The 24258-nt window shown below is 31.4% G+C and overlaps 2 protein-coding genes across 13 annotated transcripts; one reads left to right on the top strand and one right to left on the bottom strand.

Moving 5' to 3' along the window:
- Nucleotides 1–825: 825 nt before the first annotated feature.
- On the bottom strand, nt 826–18906 carry LOC117134009. Of its 5 annotated transcripts, none has more exons than XM_033291400.1 (5): nt 1868–18906; nt 1670–1762; nt 1476–1569; nt 1216–1373; nt 826–1130 (listed from the first exon to the last, which is right to left on the bottom strand). In XM_033291400.1, exon 1 carries the CDS (start codon nt 16171–16173, stop codon nt 15169–15171), a length of 1005 nt encoding a protein of 334 aa, XP_033147291.1. In that variant the 5' UTR covers nt 16174–18906; the 3' UTR covers nt 826–1130; nt 1216–1373; nt 1476–1569; nt 1670–1762; nt 1868–15168. The 5 variants fall into 5 exon arrangements, with proteins under 5 accessions (XP_033147291.1, XP_033147292.1, XP_033147290.1 ...); XM_033291401.1 differs by having other exon boundaries at nt 1216–1392; XM_033291399.1 differs by having other exon boundaries at nt 826–1569.
- Nucleotides 18907–18919: 13 nt separating this feature from the next.
- On the top strand, nt 18920–23663 carry LOC103868956 (calmodulin-like protein 11). Of its 8 annotated transcripts, none has more exons than XM_018658826.2 (7): nt 18920–19636; nt 19736–20112; nt 20224–20320; nt 20431–20475; nt 20860–21115; nt 21232–21312; nt 23311–23663. In XM_018658826.2, the coding sequence occupies exons 4-7, from the start codon at nt 20459–20461 to the stop codon at nt 23446–23448; spliced, it is 492 nt and encodes a 163-aa protein (XP_018514342.1). In that variant the 5' UTR covers nt 18920–19636; nt 19736–20112; nt 20224–20320; nt 20431–20458; the 3' UTR covers nt 23449–23663. The 8 variants fall into 8 exon arrangements, with proteins under 8 accessions (XP_018514342.1, XP_033147299.1, XP_033147300.1 ...); XM_033291413.1 differs by having other exon boundaries at nt 18921–19636; nt 20769–21115; XM_033291408.1 differs by having other exon boundaries at nt 19736–20320.
- Nucleotides 23664–24258: the final 595 nt, after the last annotated feature.

Here is a 24258-nt window from a genome sequence, read left to right on the forward strand (position 1 = left end):
AATTACTCATAATTTGCATATTGCTGGAAACAGTAACCCCCCTTGAGGTATTTATTACAATTTTTATATTTATAAGACCTTATAAAAGAAACCTTAAAACAATATATATATTTAGCCTTATGTTTTTATGTTTTCAGAGGGAAACACAATGTTCAAGAAGATAAGAGTTGCAGAAAGAGAGAGAAGACACATGTTTTTATATGTAATATATATGTTCTTGACACATATAAGAGAAACAAGACACATGTCTTTCTGTAATATATATGTGTAGCACGTGTTCTTATAAGTGATTGTAAGCTGTAAATCATTTGCACTTTACATTTACTCTAGTTTATTTTTTAAGAAAATTAGTAACGAGCATCTTCATGTATTTATATCACCGATTTTATTTTTTAAACTTTTTATCATTAATTTTCATAATGCTTTCTAAAATATTATTATAAGATATATAAAGGGTTATAAGTTATTTATCAGCCTTTACATATCATTTTTTGTGTTTAAATTTCATCTATGAGTTTATATATTACCTTATAAACTAGTATATCTGAGTTTTACGAAGGTTTATAAGTGATGTTTAATAAATTTTAATACATTATTATTTATGAATCCATAGATAATGCTTATAAATGGTTTAATCATCTCTTGCGAATACTTATTTATAGGCGATGTAATCTGTAAACAAATTATTTAGAAACTATAATTTTAAGCTTTATACATTAAAATTTACAAGGCCTTATAAAATATATTAAATTTTATACCCTTATATCAAAGTTTGGAGTAGTGAATGTTGGAGTAGATGACGTCATCTACAAAAGATAAGATTAGTTAAGCTTAATATAAAAAATTTTATAAACCTTTATATTCTATTTTTTAGAATTGTAACTGTGACTTTTGTTCCATGCATCTTTTTTTTTCACTTTTTTCAGTGTCTTCGTCTGGAGTGATTTTCTCTGTATTCTCATTTTCCCTAAGAATATTCACTTCCGTTAGTTGCTGTGTATCAGAAATTTCTTCTTCATCATTTTCATCATCTGTTGCATTTCTTTTACCACCAGAATTTTCTTCTTCTTCATTTTCATCATTTGGTGCACCTTTTGTATCATCATAGTTGCATGGACTCTCATAACCGTCTGCCTTCAAAAAATAATGTCATAATAGGTAAAGAAAATAACATGTGAAAATATTTATAAGTGCTTGGTAAAGTTATTTGCTTACCACTTGACATTCTCGATTACTTCTACTCGTTTATTCAAATCATAAAGCATTTGGATTAACTTATCGAGTTTGGAACCATCTTCATCTTGAAATTTCTCCTTAGCTTTCTCATACGCTTCATCTTTTCTTTTCTCTTTATTCTTCTTATGCTCTTGTTCCTAAACAGTATTATGATGGCTATATAAACATATTCATCATTCAATTTTGAGAACACGATCAGAAAATAACATTTATAAACCATTATAAAGAGAGTTATTTACCTTATTTCCTCTTCTTCATTTCTGCCTTTCAGCTTGCACGGACTCCTCAACTTCTGTATCAGCTTCCATTTGTTCTTCTTATTCTTCCTCAACCCTATTTCCAAGAGAGAAAAAAAACAATAACAAATTTAGGATGGCTTATAATTTTTTTTAAATGATAGTCCAAATTTATAAGGGTTTATATATTAGCTTACTTCATTGATTTTTGATGTTTCTCTTTCTTTATCACTGTCACCGAATTCAGCATCAGCTTCCACTTGTTGTTCTTCTTGATATTGTGTTTGCTCCTATTTCAAACAAAAATAAGAGATTTATAAATGCTTATAATATTAACATAACTTAACAATTTCAAATTTGATAAAAGTCTTATAAAACATCAAAAACACAATGACCTTAGAGGTTTTGCTGTACATCTTTGTCTTCTGTCCTGCTTTGTCGACCAATGTCTTCTGTTGTAAGAAAACATCCACAAATCCTTGTTCCCAATCGATTTTCTACACATTGTATCCTTGTTGAACTAGTTGTATAACACTTTCAAAGTCCTTATCATGAGGATGTGTTGGGTTCACCAAATGTTTGAATTCCTCAGAGAATCCATACACTGTAGTAACCACACCCTGTAACAAAGATAAAACAACGTTTTATAAGTCTCTGTAAATCTCTTATTTATAAACCATTATGAAACAATATAGTTAACTTAGTAATCTCATGTAAATGGCAGGAGCTAATGAGGGCATGACATAAGCAAGGTGTTAAGACAAGTGAAACATGCGAGTTAACACACAAAACACAAGCCAAGAAGAAACAGAGCAACCATTCTCAATAATCTAATGTGAATGTTAAGGGCTAGTGTGTGAATGATGCAAGCAACGTGTTACAGAAAAAGTACAAAATAAAAAATATTCTAAAATGTCTAAACGCTTCACATTTTTTACCAAGGCGTCTGCTTGTAACCCTTTTTCAAGGAGTATGTTTATAAACATCTTTCTAAACAATACAGTACAAATATATTTATAAACTTTAGTAAAAACTCACATTATTTTTCTTCTCCACCTCCAACACTTCAGTAATTGTCGAAGCCCTTGTTGAGTCCCTATGTAGACATAACAGATCTGCAGAAGAGGTTTCCTGGTAGAAACCCAGATTTATAAAGGGTTATAATTCCTTATAAATCATTGAGTTGTATTTATCAACAATCTCATGAAACCCAGATTTATAAGGGGTTATAATTCCTTAATATTCAGTTTTTACTATCGGAAATTATCTCTTCCTTAATATGCAGTTTTTACTATCGGAAAATCTCTTTTCTTAGCCGGAACCATTCAGATCAATCTTAATATGATTTCAAAACCAGATTTAAGTTTTCAAATACTCAATGTTTTCACTCTCAACGTTTCACTATCAAATCTGTTTCTCTTAGATCGACCTCTTTAAATGAGATATCTAAGAGAACCTTGTTTGATTTTTCGATAAGAGAAAGCACAAAATCGAATCAAACAAAAATACAGAAATTAGAAACATAAGTTGTGAATCACGTATATGAGTTGACATCTTGGAGATTTTGAATCGATTTCGTCACCGGAAGTCGACGGTGAGAGAGAGATCGACGGTGAGAGAGAGATCGACGGTGAGAGAGACACCAGAACTAGGCGGTGAGAGAGGCGCCGGAAATTGACGGTGAGAGAGAGAGACGACGGTGAGAGAGAGATGACGGTGACTCGAGGACAGGGAGAGAAACCAATAGTGGAGAAGAAGATAAGGTAAGGGTGTTCTTGTCTTTTGCTCATTAATGAAAGTGTGTATTTCTGAAAATGTCATTAGACTGATGGTAAAGTTGAAAAGTGGTATCCAACAAAGTGTAAAAGTAAAATGTCCTTAAAAATATAAAAAAACTATTTTTGTGCAACAAAAATAAACTTTAAAAAATCTTACTTTTAGAAACAAAGGGAGTACTGTACACATTGATGTGAACACTGTTCAATATTGTTGTTTTGGTGAATAAAAAAATGCCACGACAATGCTACCAGTCTACCAGTATATATGTAAAACTGAATTGGTAAACACGAAAAAGTGGTGGGGGGTGGAGGATCGATTACCTCAACCAAAAGATGATTATACTTTCCCTCTACAGCAATCAAGTTATCAAAACACTTTTTATACAACTCTATTTCTCCCATTTTCCCCTTTCCGTGACATATAAATATGCTAAGTAGACTATGTCGCTATTCCAAAATTAACAAAATAGAAAAAAAAACAATTATCAGTGAAAGAGTATTGACTATATTGTTATGTGCATTTTTGCTTCTTCTTTTTTTGAGAAAGAGCTTACTTTTTTGCTTCCGGTTAACCAAAATCTGTACAATTTATGTTGGCAACACAATGTGGATGTTTTGGTCTCTTTGTTAGATGACTATATTTATACAATCGTTCAAAATTGGTCTTTTTAATCTTTATTTTTTACAGTTAAATCAATACATTGGATTCTTAACCTATATATATACATACTGAAATAAGACTAATATAATACAACAAATTGAACCGGTGTTTATAAATAGTTATAAAGTACACACTTTTTGAACTTAAGATTTTAAATTTAAATTAATAATTTAATAACCCAAACGCGCGGGGTTTGTTTTCTAGTTGTTCCTAATTGCAAGTCTTTTGCGCTAAGGTTAGAGTTGTTACTTGTGTATCGTAAGCTAGTAAACATTTTTCTCTTGGATTAGGTGATTCTATTGTATAACATCTTAACTGAAATAAACAGATACATGAAAGTTTTTTCACTTTGAAAAAGGAATTGTTGATCCAATGGATACCATTTTTCTCTTGGATTGGGTGATTCTATTGTATAACATCTTAACTGAAATAAACAGATAGATGAAAATTTGTTCACTTTGAAAAAGGATTTGTTGATGCAATTAATGGGTAACAAAATCTCAGCATTTAAGTGAATTTAAAGCACACCCCCTAGTTTTTTGTTTCTTCTCTTTATTGTTACCTAGATTCCCAAATAAATTTAATTGAAGGGAAAACAGGAAAGAAACACCTCTGGGACCTGACAACACTAATTATTTCTACTCCCGTTTTACCTTTTCTATCCTCTTCCTTTTGGCTTTTTCTTTGTGATTTAGTTAGTTCCTTAATCATGATTGTCAGCACAAATAATTATTTAACCAAACATTTATTTTTTGAATCAACTATTTTGTCATGCCTTAACCTACCTAACCATTTGTATTTTTTATAGACTGTCTGAATTCAATTGTCAAATATACTTAAATAGTGAAGCAAGATTTTGTTTTTTTAATATCTTCAAGTGAATACATTAAATCATGGATTAACCGTTCCTGTCTTTACGTCCGGTTGATTTGTTTTTTTTTTTTGTTGAAACATGATTGTAGATGTATAATACGTGATCAATTTAAGAACTTTTCAATTTTGTTATAATTTTCACTTACGATTCCCTGTTGTAGTAGTTTTTCATCCAATTGTATTTCCTATTTCAAAATGGTGTAAAATGTGAGTTTAGTCCAAAAATAGAGGAGTAATATTTAGGGCTGGACATTTTATCCGTTAAATTTGATTTTTATCCGTTAAATTTGATTTGATTCGTTATTCGCTTCGATTCGATCCAAAAATTCTGGATATCCGTAAACTTTCGAAGAAAAGCATATACTAAAAATCAATATCCGTTAAAATCAAAGCAAATCACAAATATTAAAATTTTGGAAGCGGATATCCGATCCGATCCGGCAATATATAAATACATGTATATCTTGATTATATTTAAAGTTTTTAATGTATGAAATTATATAATTATTATTCTAACATATGATTTGATAAATTCTATTCACATTATTACTCATATAAAAGTATTACATAAAAGGAAGAGAACTCATTTATCACAATTATAATTTTTTGTCTTAAGTTTTGTGTTATTATAATTGTTAACTAAGTTCAAAAAAATTACAAAATATGTAGATTCACTATTTCTTTTAATTTTTATCATATTTATCATGCAAAAAATATTTTGCAAAACAAATTTGTATCAAAATTTTAAAATTATTTGTACTAATCAAAACATATGAGATATCCGTAAGTATTTGTAAATTTCTGCAAATATCTATTTATTTACCAGATATCCGTTTTTCCGAATATCCATATTTTTTCGAAACAAAGCAAATCAAAAAAATTAGATATCCGTGACATAAAAAAAAAATCACAAATACCTTCAAAAATATGGATATCTGATCCGTGCCCATACCTAGTAATATTCATTACTTTTGACTTATCATTCTATTTTCCTATCAAAATAAAGTGTTATTTAAAGAGAGTGGTAATATTCATCACTTAAAAAGAGTAGGGTATAAGTAAATGATTAATTTTTATTCTTTTAAATGGAATTATACATTAGAAATGCTCTGAACTCTCTATTGTTGAAATGTCTTTTCTTTTCATGATAATCTGACTGTGTGATGCAAAATTATTATTTTCTAAACTTACAATATGATTTCATGATCCCGTGGATTTTCTAAACTCAACTTACAATTTATTAATCATACATCTTTTTTTTGTGAAAATTAATCATACATCTTTTTTTTTTGAAAACTAATCATACATCTTTTTGTGAAAATTAATCATACATATATCTTCTCATTATCATTGGCGGAGACACATGTATTTGTGCTAATATAAAGATTAACTATTTCCAAGACTCGTGAATCATCATAATTAACACTTTTGATTTTTAATGAATTTAGGGAAAGTCTCATCCTCTGTTTTTTTTTTCTTGAGAGGCTCTGGGAATTACAAAACTATGTCCTACCTACCTTTGATAAATCACATGATTTTTCATACAATTTATTTGCAAAACTTAGTACAAACAAAAAGTTTAATTTAACTACTGCTTTTTATTAACCGACCAATTGAATTTTTTTTAATCTAGTCTTTCCGTTTCACTATAACATCTTCAAAAAAAATTCGATAACTTCAAATATATAATTTTTCATTCTCTGAAAAAAAAAAATTAAAATTTTGAGGAGTGATACTCTATTTTGAAGTTTCACTTCTCAAAACTTTATTTGCATTTTGGTACTTACACTACACATCATATTTATGATTCTTAAATATTTTTCGTTTACCGTTTTAATCCTTAAATTTTATATCTTATAATTATTTCAATTTTTTTTTATAAATTCAAGTTTTGCACATAAAATTAAATAAAAACTATAAAATAAGATTTAAAATATTTTTAAACTAGATTCAAACAACAAAAATATTAAAAAGAAATTTAAGAAAATAAGTTTTTAAAAAGGTACATGAAGACATTATTGATCATATAGCAGAAAATGAGAATACCTGACTTCAACAATTTTCCCTCGTAATATACAAATTAAAAAATAAATAAAATCATTTCTTATTTTGAAATGCACTAATTGATCACATATGGGAGCATTATGAAAATAATTTTATAAAATAATGTGATATTTTACTCGTAATTTAATATTTAATAATGTATTTCTATTTATAATTTTATATATTAGTGTAAACTTTTATTCGCTAATATTGATGTAATATTTTTTTATATATGCGCTAGTCATTTATAAAAGTTTATAAGTTTAAATTGATTATAAAAAATATAAAGACCATAGTATAAAATACAAATACTTTTGAAGTTAGGTTTGATGTTGGAGAAGAACATATTTAAACTTCAAATATAGAGTTTTGAAAACTTTAAAATATACTCCCTCTATTTCATATTATATAGTTTTAGGGAAAAAATCTTGTTTCAAAATATAAGCTGTTTTCACATTTCAATGCACTTTTTGTATTATTGAATATTGTGTAACCAATAAAATAATACATGTTTTTTTATGATTGGTTGAACTTATGCATTAAATGATATATTTTTCAAAGTAATGCATTTCTTAATACTGATGCTTTTATCTCAGTTGTGTTTAAGATTTATTTAAAAAGAGAGGGAGTAGAATTTTTTGAAGATTCTCTAAGTCGTGTTTAAGATTTTTGCACACAAATTAAGAAAATAATTAAATTTTCTGTTTTACCCTTATCTAATTCATTATTTTGTTTGATTTTGTTAATTAATGAACTAAAATTAAAAGGTAACAATTGGGAAATACATTTAATATTTATCTTGAAAATATAAAATGTAAGATGTTTTCACATTTCAATGCACTTTTTATATAATTGAATATTGTGTAGCCAATAAAATAATACATGTTTTTTATGATTGGTTGAACTTATGCATTAAATGATATATTTTTCAAAGTAATGCATTTCTTAATACTGATGCTTTTATCTCAGTTGTGTTTAAGATTTATTTAAAAAGAGAGGGAGTATAATTTTTTGAAGATGCTCTAAGTCGTGTTTAAGATTTTTGCACACAAATTAAGAAAATAATTAAATTTTCTATTTTACCCTTATCTAATTCATTATTTTGTTTGATTTTGTTAATTAATGAACTAAAATTAAAAGGTAACAATTAGGAAATACATTTAATATTTATCTTGAAAATATAAAATGATACTTATAATGAAAAAAAAATTAAAATCTAAACCGACACTTAATACGAAACAGAGGGTGTAACAATTAGTTATTAGCAATAATTTTCAAATATATCTGGATGTGTATTTTAAATACATAATAATTTATTTACAATTTATTCGTATGATTTAAAAACATTATTTTAAATGATTTCAGGAACATTTTAAGACATATTTTCAAAGCTTTTTTTCTAGACATGTTGATCAGATACTGCACCCTATTTTTCTCATTGAACAGATATGATAATAATAACGACACTTTTCTCTCAACATTACACAACATAGTTAACAGGATTTGGAGTAAGCATTATAGAGACATAGCGGTGTCAAAGATGGAAGGGTTTGTGTTTCTGTTTCGAATTCCGAATACAGCAACAAGAAGTAGAGTTATTAACCAAAGACTATGGCAAATAGAAGGTCGGACTATGATCATGGACAAATGGGAACCGGGCGTGGTTCCAGCTAAACCCGAGCTCACCTCTGCCCCAATTTGGCTCGAGCTTAGGAATGTTCCATTCTAATTTTTTCAATGAGGACAGCCTGGAGCGGATTGCCGGTCTAGTGGATCACCCCGAGTATCTGCATCCGAAGACTGCGAATAAAAAGAACTTGGAGGTTGCCAAAGTCTTAACAATTATTGATCCGAGACAACCTCTACCTGAAGCGGGAAATGTGCAATATGATTCCGGAGAAATTAGTAGAGTTCTCGTCTCTAGCCTTGGATGCCGCCGGTATGTGGTATCTGTTAGGAGATTGGTCACTTCTCTAAGTGATGCCCGTCAGTTCCAAAGGAGTGCAGTTTTTGTAAATCCTCTTCTCATGCTTCAGCAAACTGCTCTAAGAAGCACGGACAGGAGCCTAGGGGTAAGAACACTAGAAGGGGAAGATCTAAGGATAAGAAACAGTGGATTACAGTAGACCCAGCTCAAAATGACAAGGAAGCTCAAAAATCCCTTTCCCCATCCCCTATACCTCCTGTTCCTATCAAAGTGGTGACTATCCACTCAGTGACCCCGGATCAATCTAAGTTGGGTACTGCAAAAGATCAGGCGAGGGATGAAACGAGTGCCACCCCTTACTATCTTTGCTGTGTGCTATCTAGAAGTGACTCGGCTATTTCTAGATCCTCTCAGTCTGATGTTCAACCGGATTCTTCTGATGTGGAGTCGTCTGAGTCTGAGTTAGAGGATGGAAAATTTAGTAAGCATGAACCAGATTTTGAGTTGGTCCAAAATAAAAATAAAATTTCAGGTCTGCAAGGAAGTCGGGGCAAGGGCTCTAAAACCTACTAGTTTTTATGTCGACATATTTTTTTTGCTGGAATGTACGAAATCTAAATAAACTCAGTCACTGCAGCGGATTACATAAATGGTTTAGGAAAAACTCACCTCTTTTTGGCGGCATTCTTGAGACGCATGTTAAGCAACTCAAGAAGAATATATTTGTATAACAACTTTTTCCGGGTTGGTCTGCTGAAAACAACTATGCTTTTTCTCTTATTGGTAAAATCTGGATTATTTGTAACCCTTCTCTCTTAGTAAATATCATCTCTAAATCTCGTCAGATTATCACGGCCGAGGTTTCTTGGCCCTCAGGTTTCTTGGCCCTCCTCGCAGTCCAAGTTATACAACTCTACACTCTACGCTTCAAATGCTGTTGAAGAACGGATCACCCTTTGGTCTAAAATCACTTCGCTAGCCGCTTCAAACGGGTTGGACACAAAACCTTGGCTGGTCATAGGGGATTTTAATCAAATTAGAATTCATGCTGAACATTCATTGCCTCCTTCCCTGAACATGAATAAAAGGATGAGATATTTCAATCAGTGTCTGGTGGAAGCAAATTTGGAGGACCTGAACTATATGGACCCTACTTTCACTTGGTGGAACAAGCATAAACTCGTCCTTGTAGCTAAGAAGCTTGACATAAGCCTAGTTAATGATGAATGGTACATCGCGTTTTCATCCTCTGTCACTTTCTTTGGTAGCCCCGGCTTCTCCGATCATGCAGTTATGTCAATCACCCTAGAAACCGAGAGGATAAAAATCAAGAAGCAGTTTAGATTTTATAATTTCCTCACACACAACCCTAAGTTCTTGGCTGTTATTTGTGAGAGCTGGTTTTCTTTCAACATCACAAGCTCCACAATGTTCAAGGTTTCCAGAATGCTTAAGATGTTGAAGAAAGTTATCAGAGAATTTAGCTTTAAGAATTATTCGGGTATTGAGAGGAAGACAGAGCTTGCTCATGAGAGACTATTGCAGGCTCATGCCTCACTGTTATCTGACCCTTCAATGCATAATGCCTCTGCTGAACTTCAGGCGATGCATGAATGGGAAGTATTTTCAACAGCTTAAAACTGAATTCTTTGTCCAGAGGTCGCACATTAGTTGGCTTTCTTTCGGAGATGGTAATTCTAGGCTGTTTAACAGATGCACAGCCTCCAGACATGCCATAAATCACATTCATTTTCTTACTTCGGAGGATGGAGTGCGTATTGAATCTCAATCCGGTATCCAAGAGCTGTGTGTGAATTATTTCTCTAGCATTTTAGGAAGCCCGGTATCCCAGCCAATGTTCATCCAAAGCGACCTTGATCTTCTCTTCAACTTCAGATGTTCGGTGCATCTGGCAGATAATTTTCAGAAGCCGTTCTCAGCTAAGGACATTAAGGGCGTTTCTCTGCCTAAAAATAAAATAGGTGGACCTGATGGTTACTCGGTGGAGTTTTTCACTTCGTCGTGGGCAGTCATCGGTCCTGAGATCACAAAAGCAATCATGGAATTCTCCAAGTCTGACAGTCTTCTGAAGCAATGGAACACATCCAATTTTGTCCTTATACCAAAGAAGCCTAATACTTCCCTCACCACGGATTTCAGGCCCATCTCTTGACTTAACACGGTGTAGAAAGTGATATCAAAGCTTCTAGCTTCTAGGCTCAAGGAGATTCTGCTTCTTATGTTTTATTAAATCTCAGTCTGCTTTTTTACCGAGGTGCCTCCTTGCAAAGAATGTGCTGCTAACTACTGACCTTGTGAATGGCTATACTACTCAGGTCTATCCCCTCGTGGTATGTTGAAAGTGGACTTGAGGAAAGCGTTTGTTTGCGTGAGATGGGAATCTCTTCCCCAAGACAAGATATCAAAGACTGGGCCGACGTGGTCTGGTTCAGAGGAGCAATACCAAAGCATTCATTCACAATGTGAATCGAAAAATTATGACAGACTACCAACAATGGCACATCTTGCAGGATGGGGCATGCTGGTCTCTTCCGACTGCTGATTCTGTTCCAGAGCTGAAGAATCTAGAGACCACTTACTACTGTCCTACGAGTACAGTCAGGCGGTTTGGCATGAGGTGCTTATTCGATGCCAGCCTCCCCCTTCCGCGTTTATAAATTGGGCAGAGCTTCTATCTTGGATCAAAGCTCCAACATCAAGGAGACTAACTCTCCTCAGAAAATTAGCGGCTCAAACGGTGGTCTTCCACATCTGGAAGCAAATAAACATTTTGCTTCATAATCAATCTTCTATCCCTGTTGCGTTGGTATTTCACGGCATAGATAAGGAGTTAAGAAATATTATTAATACCAACGCATAGACAAGGAGTTAAGAAATATTATTTCAAGCAAGAAGAAATAGGAAACATTTTGATTCGCTAATGGCGATGTGACTGAGATAAGTTTGTTTTGGAAGTTAATTGTAATGATCCATCTTATTTTTATTTCTTTTTGCCAAGATGGCTCAAGTTTAGGTTCTTGCTTTTGTAAAATCTTTTCTTCACTAATATGATATTTAAAGTTTAGCAAAAAAAAAAAAATCTTTAGAAATCGTGTTTCCATAAAAAAAATCAACTCTTCAGAAGTCTTCGTAAGCTTAGAATGTTACACATTTTCTCTGTTTTTATATGATATTTTAGCATTAACACACATATTAAGAAAAAAGTACATATATCATAAGTTTTCGTTTACAATAAAAAATTACGAGGAAAACTAATCATTGCTATTTAGAACAAATAAAAACAAAAATAAATATTGATTTTAATATTTTAATCAATTATTTCAATAATTTTAGATAAAAAATTAAATATTGTACAAATTGAAACAGAAAGACATTTACATCATAAAAAAAAGAAGGGAGTATTTTTTTTCTGGTGGCGCCGTGGCGGTAAATAAATGCTAAAATTATAAATAGGGAAATTGCATTCACTATACACAACAAAAACCAAAATTCATTAACTAACTAAAAACACCCCATCTCTCCTACTTTCTCTTCCTATCTCTCTCTACTCTCTCTCTAAAAATCTAATTTCCCTTATTTTTTTGGTTATTTAGCAAATAAACCTTTATAAATATAACCAAAGGAAAAAGCCAAACAGAGAAGAAAATGGGAAACGTCATCCTCGTAAAATATGACCTCATTAGTTGGCCTACCTCTCTCATTTCAGTTTTCCATAATTTTATATCTAACCTTTTCTTTTGCACCAAAAAAAATAATATCTAACCTTATGTTAGTTTCCATCTACCCTCTACAATATTATATCCATTTACAAACGTTGGATACTCTTACAGTTTTATATTCATTTGCAAACGTAAGCTTATGTATTCTTATTTCGATTTGATATGGTGTATTTATATGTATTGTCGCGTTTCATATTATAAGACTTTCATGTATAGGTAGGTACTTTTTTCGAACGTGTACTCAACTAGATCACTAGATCTATGCGTAGGCATGTATAAGCTTGTTGCATAATCATCTCGAAGATACTTTAAAATTTAAGGAATTTATACACATATATATTATGATCAAAGACTTTATTACAATGGTTGAGTCCGTTCGATCACCATATATTAGTTCTGAATCCGGAAAAATGCAGGCCGAATTAATAAACAGAAAAGTATCTGTTTGGTTTTGCACACATGGATAAGATAAACTTAAGTTTAGGGTTAGAGTGATCAGATCTGGATATTAAATTTAGCAAATCAGAAAAGGACTGAACAAGACATAAAGGCGTTTGATAATGAAGGTCTTGTCCATACTTTCATATATATGTGAATGTGTAGCATATGGAAAGGTATGATATATCGATATGATGGTAATACATACACATATATACTTGCTTTACACCCTACCTGTTTTTTTGCTTCTTTTGGTTTTTGGAATTTTATTGATGTTTCTTCTGGGCATATTCCATTTTTTCTGGTAATTCAGATTTGTGCAGACAAACAAAAACACGTATATAATATATGCTAAGTATTTGCTAAAGATTCGAATTTTTAGTAGCTGTATCAGAATGTTGACAAAAAAAATTAGCTGTATGAGGATTACCTACTAATAGTTGAACCAAAGGCAGACTTTTCTCATGTAATGTATCAGTTTACATATTTTCTGTAGTAATAAACCAGGGTCGGCCCTGAGCAATGCTACGTGAAACATTTACAACATGCTCCAAAATTTTTAAAAAAGATTATATAGGCATAAGCTTCAAAAAATAAATTTTAGGCCCCTAAACTGGTAAAAAAAAATTTTTACATTGTTACAGGCTCCCAAAATCTCAAAGCCGGCAACTAATAACTATATCATAAAAGCGGGCATATGTTCCTGAACTTATATATCTATCTTTTTACTGTAATTCAACAACTATATACATCGTATATATTACACATTATAGTTGCTATTGCTGGTGTTGTTGTTGTCTCTGTTATTACATTGTTTATTTGTTATCTAGCTTTATAATATGGACCCATAAAGAACTAGCTAATTAATTAAGGTCCCCATTCTGACTATGTATATGTAATAATTGAATTATTGACTGTTTCATGATTAATCCAAAAATCTTTGAGACTTTACCTTTTAAGTTTTGACGAGTCTTACTATTCTTATAATCCAAAAATAGTATTGAATCTATTAATATTTAACGAAATAAAATTTAATACTACACATGGTATATTTATTTTTATTATAACATTAATATATTTTTTAGAACAAAAATAAATATAGTATAATATCGCTATTTGAAAAAAAATATTTATATAATAAGATTTATAATTTTATTTGTGATTGCATTTTTATAAATAAAATCATATTTGTACATAAAAGTGGGATGATTTATTTATTTAATCTCACATCAAATTAAGATATTACATGTTTTAAGACAGACCATCCCATAATGGTAATGCATCACTCTAATATGCTTCATTAATATTTTTTTTTTTTTTTTTTTTTTTTTTGATAACTCTGGTATCTGGGCAGCCACATTCCCAACTATCCCCCCGAAAGAGGTCCAGCGCCCCAACGGAAGGGATGTTAAATCCGTTGTGGCCAAGATTCGAACCCGGGTGGCGGGCAGTACAGCTGTACCTCCTTTACCACTAAGCTACGAGCTCTTGGTTCTTTCATTAATATTCTTTATCACCAAACCACGTGAATTTTCTTGTTATCACTTACATAAACTCCATTTATATATAAGTATATTTTTAAAATGAAAACTAAAAATTATGCTCCGATTAATCTCCGATTTTTTCATTTTCCGCTAGGTCCGATCCGAGCATACAAAGAATGGATAGTGAGTTTCCGAACAAATTAGATATATAAATAAGAAAGACATATGATATATCTTTTTTTTCATGAATGCAAAACTTTATTTCGCATACAAAAATGAAAGACAATATTTTTTGTCGCCAACGTAATACATAACATAGAAAAATATATCAGAAGTCTTTAAAAACAAATTTCGTGATTTATGTCAAGAAACCGATTGTAGATTAGAAGTAGTAGCAGAAAGGCTATTTCAGTGCCAAGAAATCGTTGTTTGTATCAACAACAAGGGCCCAATAGTTTAATACATAAGATGGACTCTGTGGCAAGTAAAGTTCGTAAACCGATTTATCTTTTTGTGCAATTGTAAACTTGATATCTTTAGGTCTTTCTCTCCATGACCATGAAGAAGTGTGATATTTAATCTGACCAAAGAAAACTAATAGCCCTCAACGTCTTATAACAAAATAAAGCTATACATTGATCTTAGACTAAAGCCACTCACAGTTTTGAAATGTTATACATGAGACCTGGGAGACTCTACTAAAACATAAACAAGATGCATACCTAATATAAAAAACTCTCATTCACTACTTATTACTTAACTTCACCCTCCGACTCGTTGGCACTTATCGCTTTAACTGTTTTCGCCCTTGTCATCTCTTCTAGCGTAATCTGCATTATCGGTAACATATATGTTACCGCAAGCTTCGGATGTGTCTTATATTTTTGTGGCACCTCCTTACCTCCGCAAAACCAGTCCAAGACTCTGTCAAATCCTAATGGAGGCTTCTCGAAGAGTTTGGGGTCTTTACCAAACCTAATAACCGCATCTAGGTCACCCATGAGCATGTCCTCCTTCATAAGTTTGTCCTCGAGGTTATTCCTTTTCTTATTGAGGCAACGCTGGTGCTCGTTTTGCGATGCGACCTCGGGATCATACGGACTGACCAAATAGTATTTCTCGTTAAAAACCCCATTAGAGGAAGATCGCACTTCAGCTTCGGGTCTAATCTGATACGATGGCGTGTCGTCCACGCTTTCTTCACGTTTGCGTTTGAGTAAACGGGAATCAACTAAGAACGTTTCAAAATCCTCTTTTAGAGGCGTGTGGTCGCGTAGAATCTCGTCGAGTTGTTCAACCAGAACCTCTATATCACCGGAAAACGCTACCGCATTTATAAACGCTTTGTACACACTCTCCCCTAGGGCTTCGATTTTCTTCAAGAACCCTACCGTACGCTCCATGTCTGATTCTGCGTTCTCTTTCTTCTTCTCGTTGTTTCTTATTACAGGAGAAGCAAAACCTGACTTAAGCTGATGGAACTCGTCGAGTAAACCTTTGTGATCACGGAGAATCCAAAGGAGACGGTTTTTGAGACTGATGTAGTTTATACAACCATATCGATAAGAGTCAATCCCACAGCAGAATCGATTGAAGATGCATGTTTCATCATCGGCCTGTTTCAGTTTCTTCATGAACTGTAAGATTCCTTGAGTCTCTTCATCTGAATAATCAGTCAGAGTTTGATAAAACAAGTCTCTTGACGGTCTTCCCTGACTCCTCGTAGGTCGTCGTGGTCTCTTCTTGCAGTTTCTCATGATTACTGTTTTGTTGCTTTCTGGTCTCTAGCGGCTTTGAGTTTATGATGAGTGAACGAATGAAGAGGGGGTGGTAACTAGATATTTATACTAAGTGTAGACCTCTTTGCTTATTTCCTTTTTTCGTTTCTGGATTTATCCTAATACTTACGTTTATTATATAGTTCCTAATCCTGTTTGCGTTTATATAATTCCTTTTCTTCTCGTTGGATTTTTTCATATAGTTGAATAATTCCTGGATTTGTGGGACCATCTAATTTGGACTAACTATGGTAAGATTAACTGATTAAGGAAACTATAAAAAGAAAAATAGGAAATTATGTAGGTTTTTTTTTGGATTTCAGAAAATATGTACATAGCTTTACAAGGTTTAATCCATTTCTCCTTATCAATGAGATATCGTTATTAATTAAATATGATATTTTATACACTTCTAATTTATGAAGAGAAAAATATTTTCATAAGAATATGTAATTCTAAAGGTTTAATATTACTGATCTATGTATCAATAAACCATGACTGGCAAATTCAAGAAAATGATGCGGTTACTGGAGAAGGATTTTGTATATTTGTATGATAGTTTGGTGGATTGCTCAGCAAGTTACCGGTAAAGCTACAAATTTAAAAGAAGAGAAAGACAGAGTACTCTTCTTTGTTTCTTACTCTAAATCTTTAGCTAGATTTCATCTTCTTCACCGTGAAAGATGGATGAAGTTGATGTTATAATTGAGAGCATTTCCAATCCAAGACCTTATTTTAAAGGGATCAAAACTTTAAAATAAGGATTTGAGAGTTGTTTGCTCCAAATATGAATCCTCAAAAACAATCTTTAAAAGTTTATTTATTTATATTATAATCCTTGACATTAACAAAAGTTACTAATATTGATAAAACTTCACAAAAATATAAAACATACATCTAATACATTATATAACACATATTATTATAATATTATATAATGTATTTTTATTCTGTGTGAGCTTTATTTGATGTATTTTTATTTTGTACGAGCTTTATTTTAATGTTATGTAGTATTTATTCTGTTTTATTTTATTTTTGTGTACTTAAGTTAATATAAATTAAGTTTAATATATGTATTTGTGAAAAGTAATAACTATAATGATCCAAAAAAATAAAAGATTTAAGGTTTCACTATTCAGAACCTCAAAATTTGAAAATTTGAAGTTCAGCTGGAATGACACAAAACCTCAAAATTTGAGGTTTTGAGGTTGAGTTGGAGATACTCTTATAACCGAAATCGAAACCGAAACCAAAATCTTTTGTAGAAACCCTTATAACTTAACCGGTATCTGTATCTGGCTATCTGCAGTCTTCTCTGTTGTTGTTTGTTGTTACTCAGAAGTGCTTAATTTATGTATGAAGAGTATAGAGAGAGCTCACATACCAATGAACTTGTGGGAGATGATTAAGCTGCCTAGAAACTGAGTTGAAACAGAGTTGTTAGAACGCTTGAAGAACGGCATTTACCCTGACATACGTTACACAGAACTAGAATTCTTGGTTCCTGATGATGAAAAGAACCTTAAAGAAGAGGTGCTCTTTTTTTTTTTGTCGAAGCAGTCCATCAAACATATAAGCAGCTTCATTGTACTGATAATTATTCACTAAACTAAATCTCAGGAAACTGAGATGGAATATGTTGAAGGCTATGGTGAACTCGTGGAAGAAGAAGAATATATAGAAGATTTTTATGGCTTCCCATCTAAGGAATCTCACCTTGACAGTGATGATCTTGATGTAGCTTCATGTGATGATAAATGTAATTTTCAATCATGATGATGATTGATGCTAAGATGCTAGTTGTGATTCATAAAAAAGGAAGATTTTTCTTGAAGTGTGATGGTAATGGAAATGCTAAGAAGAAATCAAGAGTAGTTGTTGAGGTGAGATTCCACAAGTTGGCTTTAGCCAGATGTTTTGAATACTTTGTGTCTGCAAATTTCAGTAATTTTCTTATATATTGGTTTGTCTTTCATGTCGAGCAAGAATATGAAGATAGGCAAAGCCTGAAACTTTGATAAGAATACATTTTGATACTTTTTGATTAGAGAAAGTAAAATTTTTATTCAAAAGTTGAGTAAAACTAAAATGTTGTTACATTTGAATTAAAACCATTTTTTTTTGTTTTAGGCTCTTGATAAATGCCCTATATATTAATTGAAGAACAATTGAAAAGATGTAACCTCAATTTTGTAATAATTAAAAAAGACCCCTTGCTTATGTGTCAATCAATTATATAGTTAATTAGTCATATGTGTCAGCCTCACATTGAAATTGAAAAACATGTTGGTCCAATTCGATTTGTATATCTCACTATAAACATTTAATACCAACTATATGATATCATATGATATTAACTAGATCAAGGTGACTATTTATTATATATTATTTCCTTAAATAAAACCTACGGAATTACCAAATGTGATTATGATATATATAGTAATTAATGATTTTAAATAATGAAGATTTGCTAATAATTTGTATGCTTTATATCATTTTGTTTAATTCTTTACTATTAAAATAAATTACACAATTACATTAATCATATATTAAAAATTTTAGACGATAATAAAACTGTTAAAAGTCTCACATAAACTTTTGCGATCAATGTTTCAATTTTTTTCTATAATAAGATACAATGATAATAAAATCATACATATAAATAATTTTATTTTAACAAATGTTTATGTTAATATATATATACTTCATATCGTTTTAATTTATTATATATCATATACGATAGATAAGATTGATTATTTTGATTTATTTATTCTAAAATTATTGCGAATAAACAAGAGCGGTCATTTTATTTATATGTGCAAACCAATTTATTACATAATAGTAACTGATTTCTTAGTTATTTAATATATAATTATTATTTTATTATTTCATAATATGCAGAAAATATAAAATAAATATTTTTTTCTGCACAAGGCGCAAATCTTAATCTAAGTATGTATATCTTTAATAATTTTGAATCTTAAACATTTTCTATATCTCATGCCAAAATAAAAGAAAAAAAACGAGAATAAATATTTGCCACAGATTTGTCAGCTGTATTCTGAGGACATTGAGCGCTCTGACCAAACAGCTGAGGAAAGCCACGACCTTGAGTTGTGTAGGAGCCACGACCACGGTATCCTCCTATGTATCGTCCTCTTCCACGACCAGAATAACAACCATGATTTGTGTAAAACGCTTGGTGAGGAGTAACATCAACAGGAGGCTGATAGGACTGCAGCTTGTCTTCAAATCCAGTTAACTTGTACACAATATCTTCGAAGCAGGGTGCTGGATAGTTATCCCTAGCATGTTCTATCACAGCACACACTAATTCATACTCTTTTCCCAAACCGTTGAGTACACCATAGATCTTCTCGTGTTCAGTGATGGGAGCTCTAATAGAGTCCAGTTGATCACAAAGAGATTTGATCTCCGAGAGGTAAGCATACATGGTTAATTTTTGTTCCCTTGACAGTTGTTTGAACCCTTCTCTGCAGATCTAGTCTTCTTGTGGCTGAGACTTTGTTTTATTTTTTAGCTAGAGCGAGCCAAACCTCTTGAGAAGAATGAAGTCCATAGAATGACTTGAGTGCATCTTCTGTTAGCGTACTATAGATCCAGGCGATAATCAACTGATCTTTTTGTAACCACTTCGTAAACTCAGGGTTTGCTGCTTCTGTTACTTCATCAACATTACGCACGGTGTTGTCTCAGGCGGTCTCGGTTGCACCGGTGACGTAGCCCAGAAGCATATGACTTGACAGGAACTGCTCGAACTGAAGCTTCCATAGGGGGTAGTTGCCTTCTTTGAACTTCAAGGTCACAACTTGAGTAATCGTAAGAGCTGTGACAGGAACGTGATTTTGAATTCCATCAATGACAAAACCTTGATTTCCATCCATGACTAAGCCGCAGGTTCTACTCCCTGAGCTCGTGATACCATGAAGGCAAAAACTTTAGTATTTTCTCTGAATTATGCTTTCATATCTTGAAGGTTACAATGTATATCTTCTCTTATTTATACAGAGATAAGAATAGTCTTATATCCTTTGCTCTGATTCATCAAGCTGCCAGCTCAGTCGGTCTGATCCTCTAGCGCCCCAAACCTATTGCTGAGCTGCAGGTAAGGTGTCTTGACCGTACTCTTGTCTCCAACGTATATTATGCTTTTGCCGTTGTCCATATTCTTTACCGTTGTGGCTTCTTTAATGGTTTGTCGTTTTTGTATTGCAGGCTTGGGCTCCATATGTCTTGAGATCATATGGGCTTGAATCTTATGTGAGTTACTAGGCTTCTTCATGTCAATAAAATTATGCATAAAACTTATATTTTTCTAATATATGCAATTTTTAAACGCTAAAATAGAGTTGTAAAAATGTTTCACAATCAGTTCATTGTGGTTAACTTAAAAATATCCCACCTGACTCATTCGTAAGGAAATAAAATCTTGAATCATGGACTGGAATTCAAATTCCAAATAAATTATTAGAAATTTAAGTAAAGACAAAAAAAAGTGGAAAAGTGAATGAGTCCAAAGCAGGAAAGTCTAAAACAAAGACTTGTACAAATAGGAAACCAGAAGTGCTGAACGAGAGTTGAAGCACTTTGAAGCATTAGTTTTGCTCTTCTCTCTCTGCCCCATTCTCACTCTTAAAAGAACAGTTTTATAATGGGTGAGACAAAACAACAGCTGGAACTGACGCAAGAACAGATAATGGAGTTTAAAGAGGCCTTTTGTCTGTTCGACAAAGATGGAGATGGTTGCATCACTGCTGATGAACTTGCTACTGTGATCCGCTCGTTGGATCAGAATCCAACCGAACAAGAGCTTCAAGACATGATCAATGAGATCGACTCCGATGGTAACGGCACCATCGAATTCTCTGAGTTCCTCAACCTCATGGGCAGCAAAATCCAGGTTTACATTAATTATATGAAACTAGATCAGTAATCTTTTTTTTTTGCTAAACCAAGATAATAATCATATTGAGGTTTTGGTATTTGTTTATTGACTTTCTTTTGACATTTTGGTAGGAAACTGATGCAGATGAGGAGCTGAAAGAAGCATTCAAAGTGTTTGACAAAGACCAAAATGGTTACATCTCTGCTAGTGAGGTTAGCATATTACAACTTATCACGCTTTGCTCTATTAATCGAATTAATGTTTCCTATTTTTGTTAAGCATATCTATCGATCCCTATATATTTTGGAAAAAAGTTTCCTAGCTACACGAAGTTTACACTAATATGGTGGAAACCATCCAGTGTATGAGAATGTGTCAACAACTACACGAAGTTTATGTTAATACATGTCACATGTACGAACTAAATAATAATATGGTGGCAACATCACAATCGGTTTTAATTGATTTTAAACTAAGTTAATGGGGTCAATCCGTAATTTACTAAACTTAATAAATTTAATATTTTTTTTTAATTTTAATAAACTTAATTGATTTTGTTAATAAACTTAATAATTAATTAAACTTACTTAATAAACTTAATAAATTTACTAAACTTATAAAAATTAATAAATTTATTAAACTTATAAAAATTAATAAATTTATTAAACTTAATAAAATTAATCATTTATTAATAAACTTAATCATTTATTAATAAATTTAATAAAATTAATCATTTATTAATAAACTTAATCATTTAATAAACTTAATAAACCTAATAAATTTGTTAAATTTATCAAGTTTAATAAGTTTATTAAGTTTAATAAATTTATTTTTATTAAGTTTAAGTTTATTAAGTTTATTAAATTATTAAGTTTATTAAGTTTAATGAATTTATTAAGTATATAAATTATTAAGTTTATTAAGTTGAATTTTATTAAATTAAAAAGTTTATTAATAAAATCAATTAAGTTTATTAAACTTAATAAACCATTAAGTTTATTAAGTTTATTAAATTATAAAGTTTATTAAGTTTAATAAATTTATTAAGTATAATAAATTATTAAGTTTTTTAAGTTAAAGTTTATTAAATTACTAAGTTTATTAATAAAATCAATTTAAGTTTATTAAACTTAATAAATCATTAAGTTTATTAAGTTTAGTAAATTACAGATTGACCCCATTAACTTAGCTTATAATCAATTAAACCCGATTGTGATGTTGCCACCATATTATTATTTACTTCGTACATGTAACATGTATTAACATAAACTTCGTGTAGTTGTTGACACATTTTCATATATTGGATAGTTTCCACCATATTAGTGTAAACTTCGTGTAGCTATGAAACTTTTTTCCTATATTTAATCGTAGTTAGATTTTCGTTGATCAAGTATTATAGAGTAAAGATCAATTCGATGTACTCCGTGCGTGCGGTCTCGTTATGCACAAGACTCTGTACGTGCGGTCTCGTTATGTTTTATTAAATTCAATGATTGAAGACATCGATGATCCATATACAATTACGACTGATTGTTTTGGTATCTAATAATTTAATGTCTAAAGTAGGTTTTACTCCTATATAGGAGAAATCCAGCTATAAATCATGGTTAGGAACATAGGATCTTTTAAATTAATGACAATACAAACAAGGCTTAGATGATATTTCGAGTTGTACAAGATCCTTTAGGTGTCTTATTCGACTTTTTGTTTTGTTCACCTAGTGTCTTATTCGACTATTTTCCTCTTTTCTCTAAAATTATGGAGTATTTGAAATCTAGACAAGTAAATAACAACAAGATATGTCTGTCTTGTGTCGTAGAAAGGTAAATTGTTTGAGGGTTCGAGCTAGCTGGCTCTGTGACTTTTCTGGAGGATAACGAGGCCAAAAGAAACATATAAAAATTCTAACAAACAATTAGTAAATGAACCTATGATTCTATTGGTTTATTGGGCAGACCACATGTCTCTCGCCTTGTGCAAATAATATTTTTACATATTCTTTTCAGTTTTCACACCCATCAAAATATTTTCTTGAATAACCATTAAATGTTACTTTCTCCAGAAAAATATTTTGGCTGCAACACGAATATAACTTATATTATATAAGTCGACAAAGAAACTCATGAAGTTTAACGTTTTAAAAATGAAATGTGTGTATTGTTTTACTCAAAACATCATTTAATATCATGGTTGTTGATATATAATTGCAGTTGAGGCACGTGATGATCAATCTTGGGGAGAAGCTCACGGATGAGGAGGTTGATCAAATGATTAAGGAGGCAGATTTGGATGGTGATAGTCAAGTCAATTATGATGAATTTGTGAGGATGATGATGACCAGCGGTTAAATGATAATCAATTTTATACCAAATAATGTATTATCGTTTATAAATCTTTTGATCCTTTTCTCTTCTTCAGAATATCATAGTGTACTTTCCAATTATATTAGCTTTTGCATATTCATTGGAAGTAATACTCATTTTTATTTATTTGGATTCCTAATATATATATGGTGTATAGTATATTTATTTAGCTTCTGAAAAGGTCAGTAAGATTGAGTATACATGTCTGGCAATATCATTATTGATTTATAACATATGAAAAAGTGATAGGCACAAATCACACATCTAACTCTTAATCAGTTAATCTATAGTTAAGGTGTTATTTGTTTCCTAATGTTACTTTTTATGATCGTTTTATAGTTTATAAATTACTAGGCTAATGTCAATTAGTAACATGATTCATTAATCATACGTCTATCTGAGTGTCTGATCTATTAACTGGAAATCTAACCACCAAAATTGAGATAGTTAGAATCAGTTAACACCTTAAAGACTAATGGACTAGCGTCTCACGTTTGAGAATGGAAAATAAATCTTGTTCCATTTCATTTTCAATTTGAAGTATTAAAACACTCGGACGCATCATATTAAAAATTTATCAACTTCAGAAATTAGACTCGTCTTGTGTAGAATGCCTCGTTGTGATGTTAGCTTGATGTGAAGTTTGTCCACACATTTAAGGTTCAAGCGCAATTTCTGTTGGGGATGACACGAAAAACTAAAGCATATAAGTTATCAACTCCTATCAAGTGAAAAGAAATATTTTCAAAATGAATCTGTTTGGTGATATTTTGGCAGAATATTTAACAAAAAAAA

Source organism: Brassica rapa, chromosome A05 (assembly GCF_000309985.2).
Source record: "Brassica rapa cultivar Chiifu-401-42 chromosome A05, CAAS_Brap_v3.01, whole genome shotgun sequence".
Classification (NCBI taxonomy): domain Eukaryota; kingdom Viridiplantae; phylum Streptophyta; class Magnoliopsida; order Brassicales; family Brassicaceae; genus Brassica; species Brassica rapa.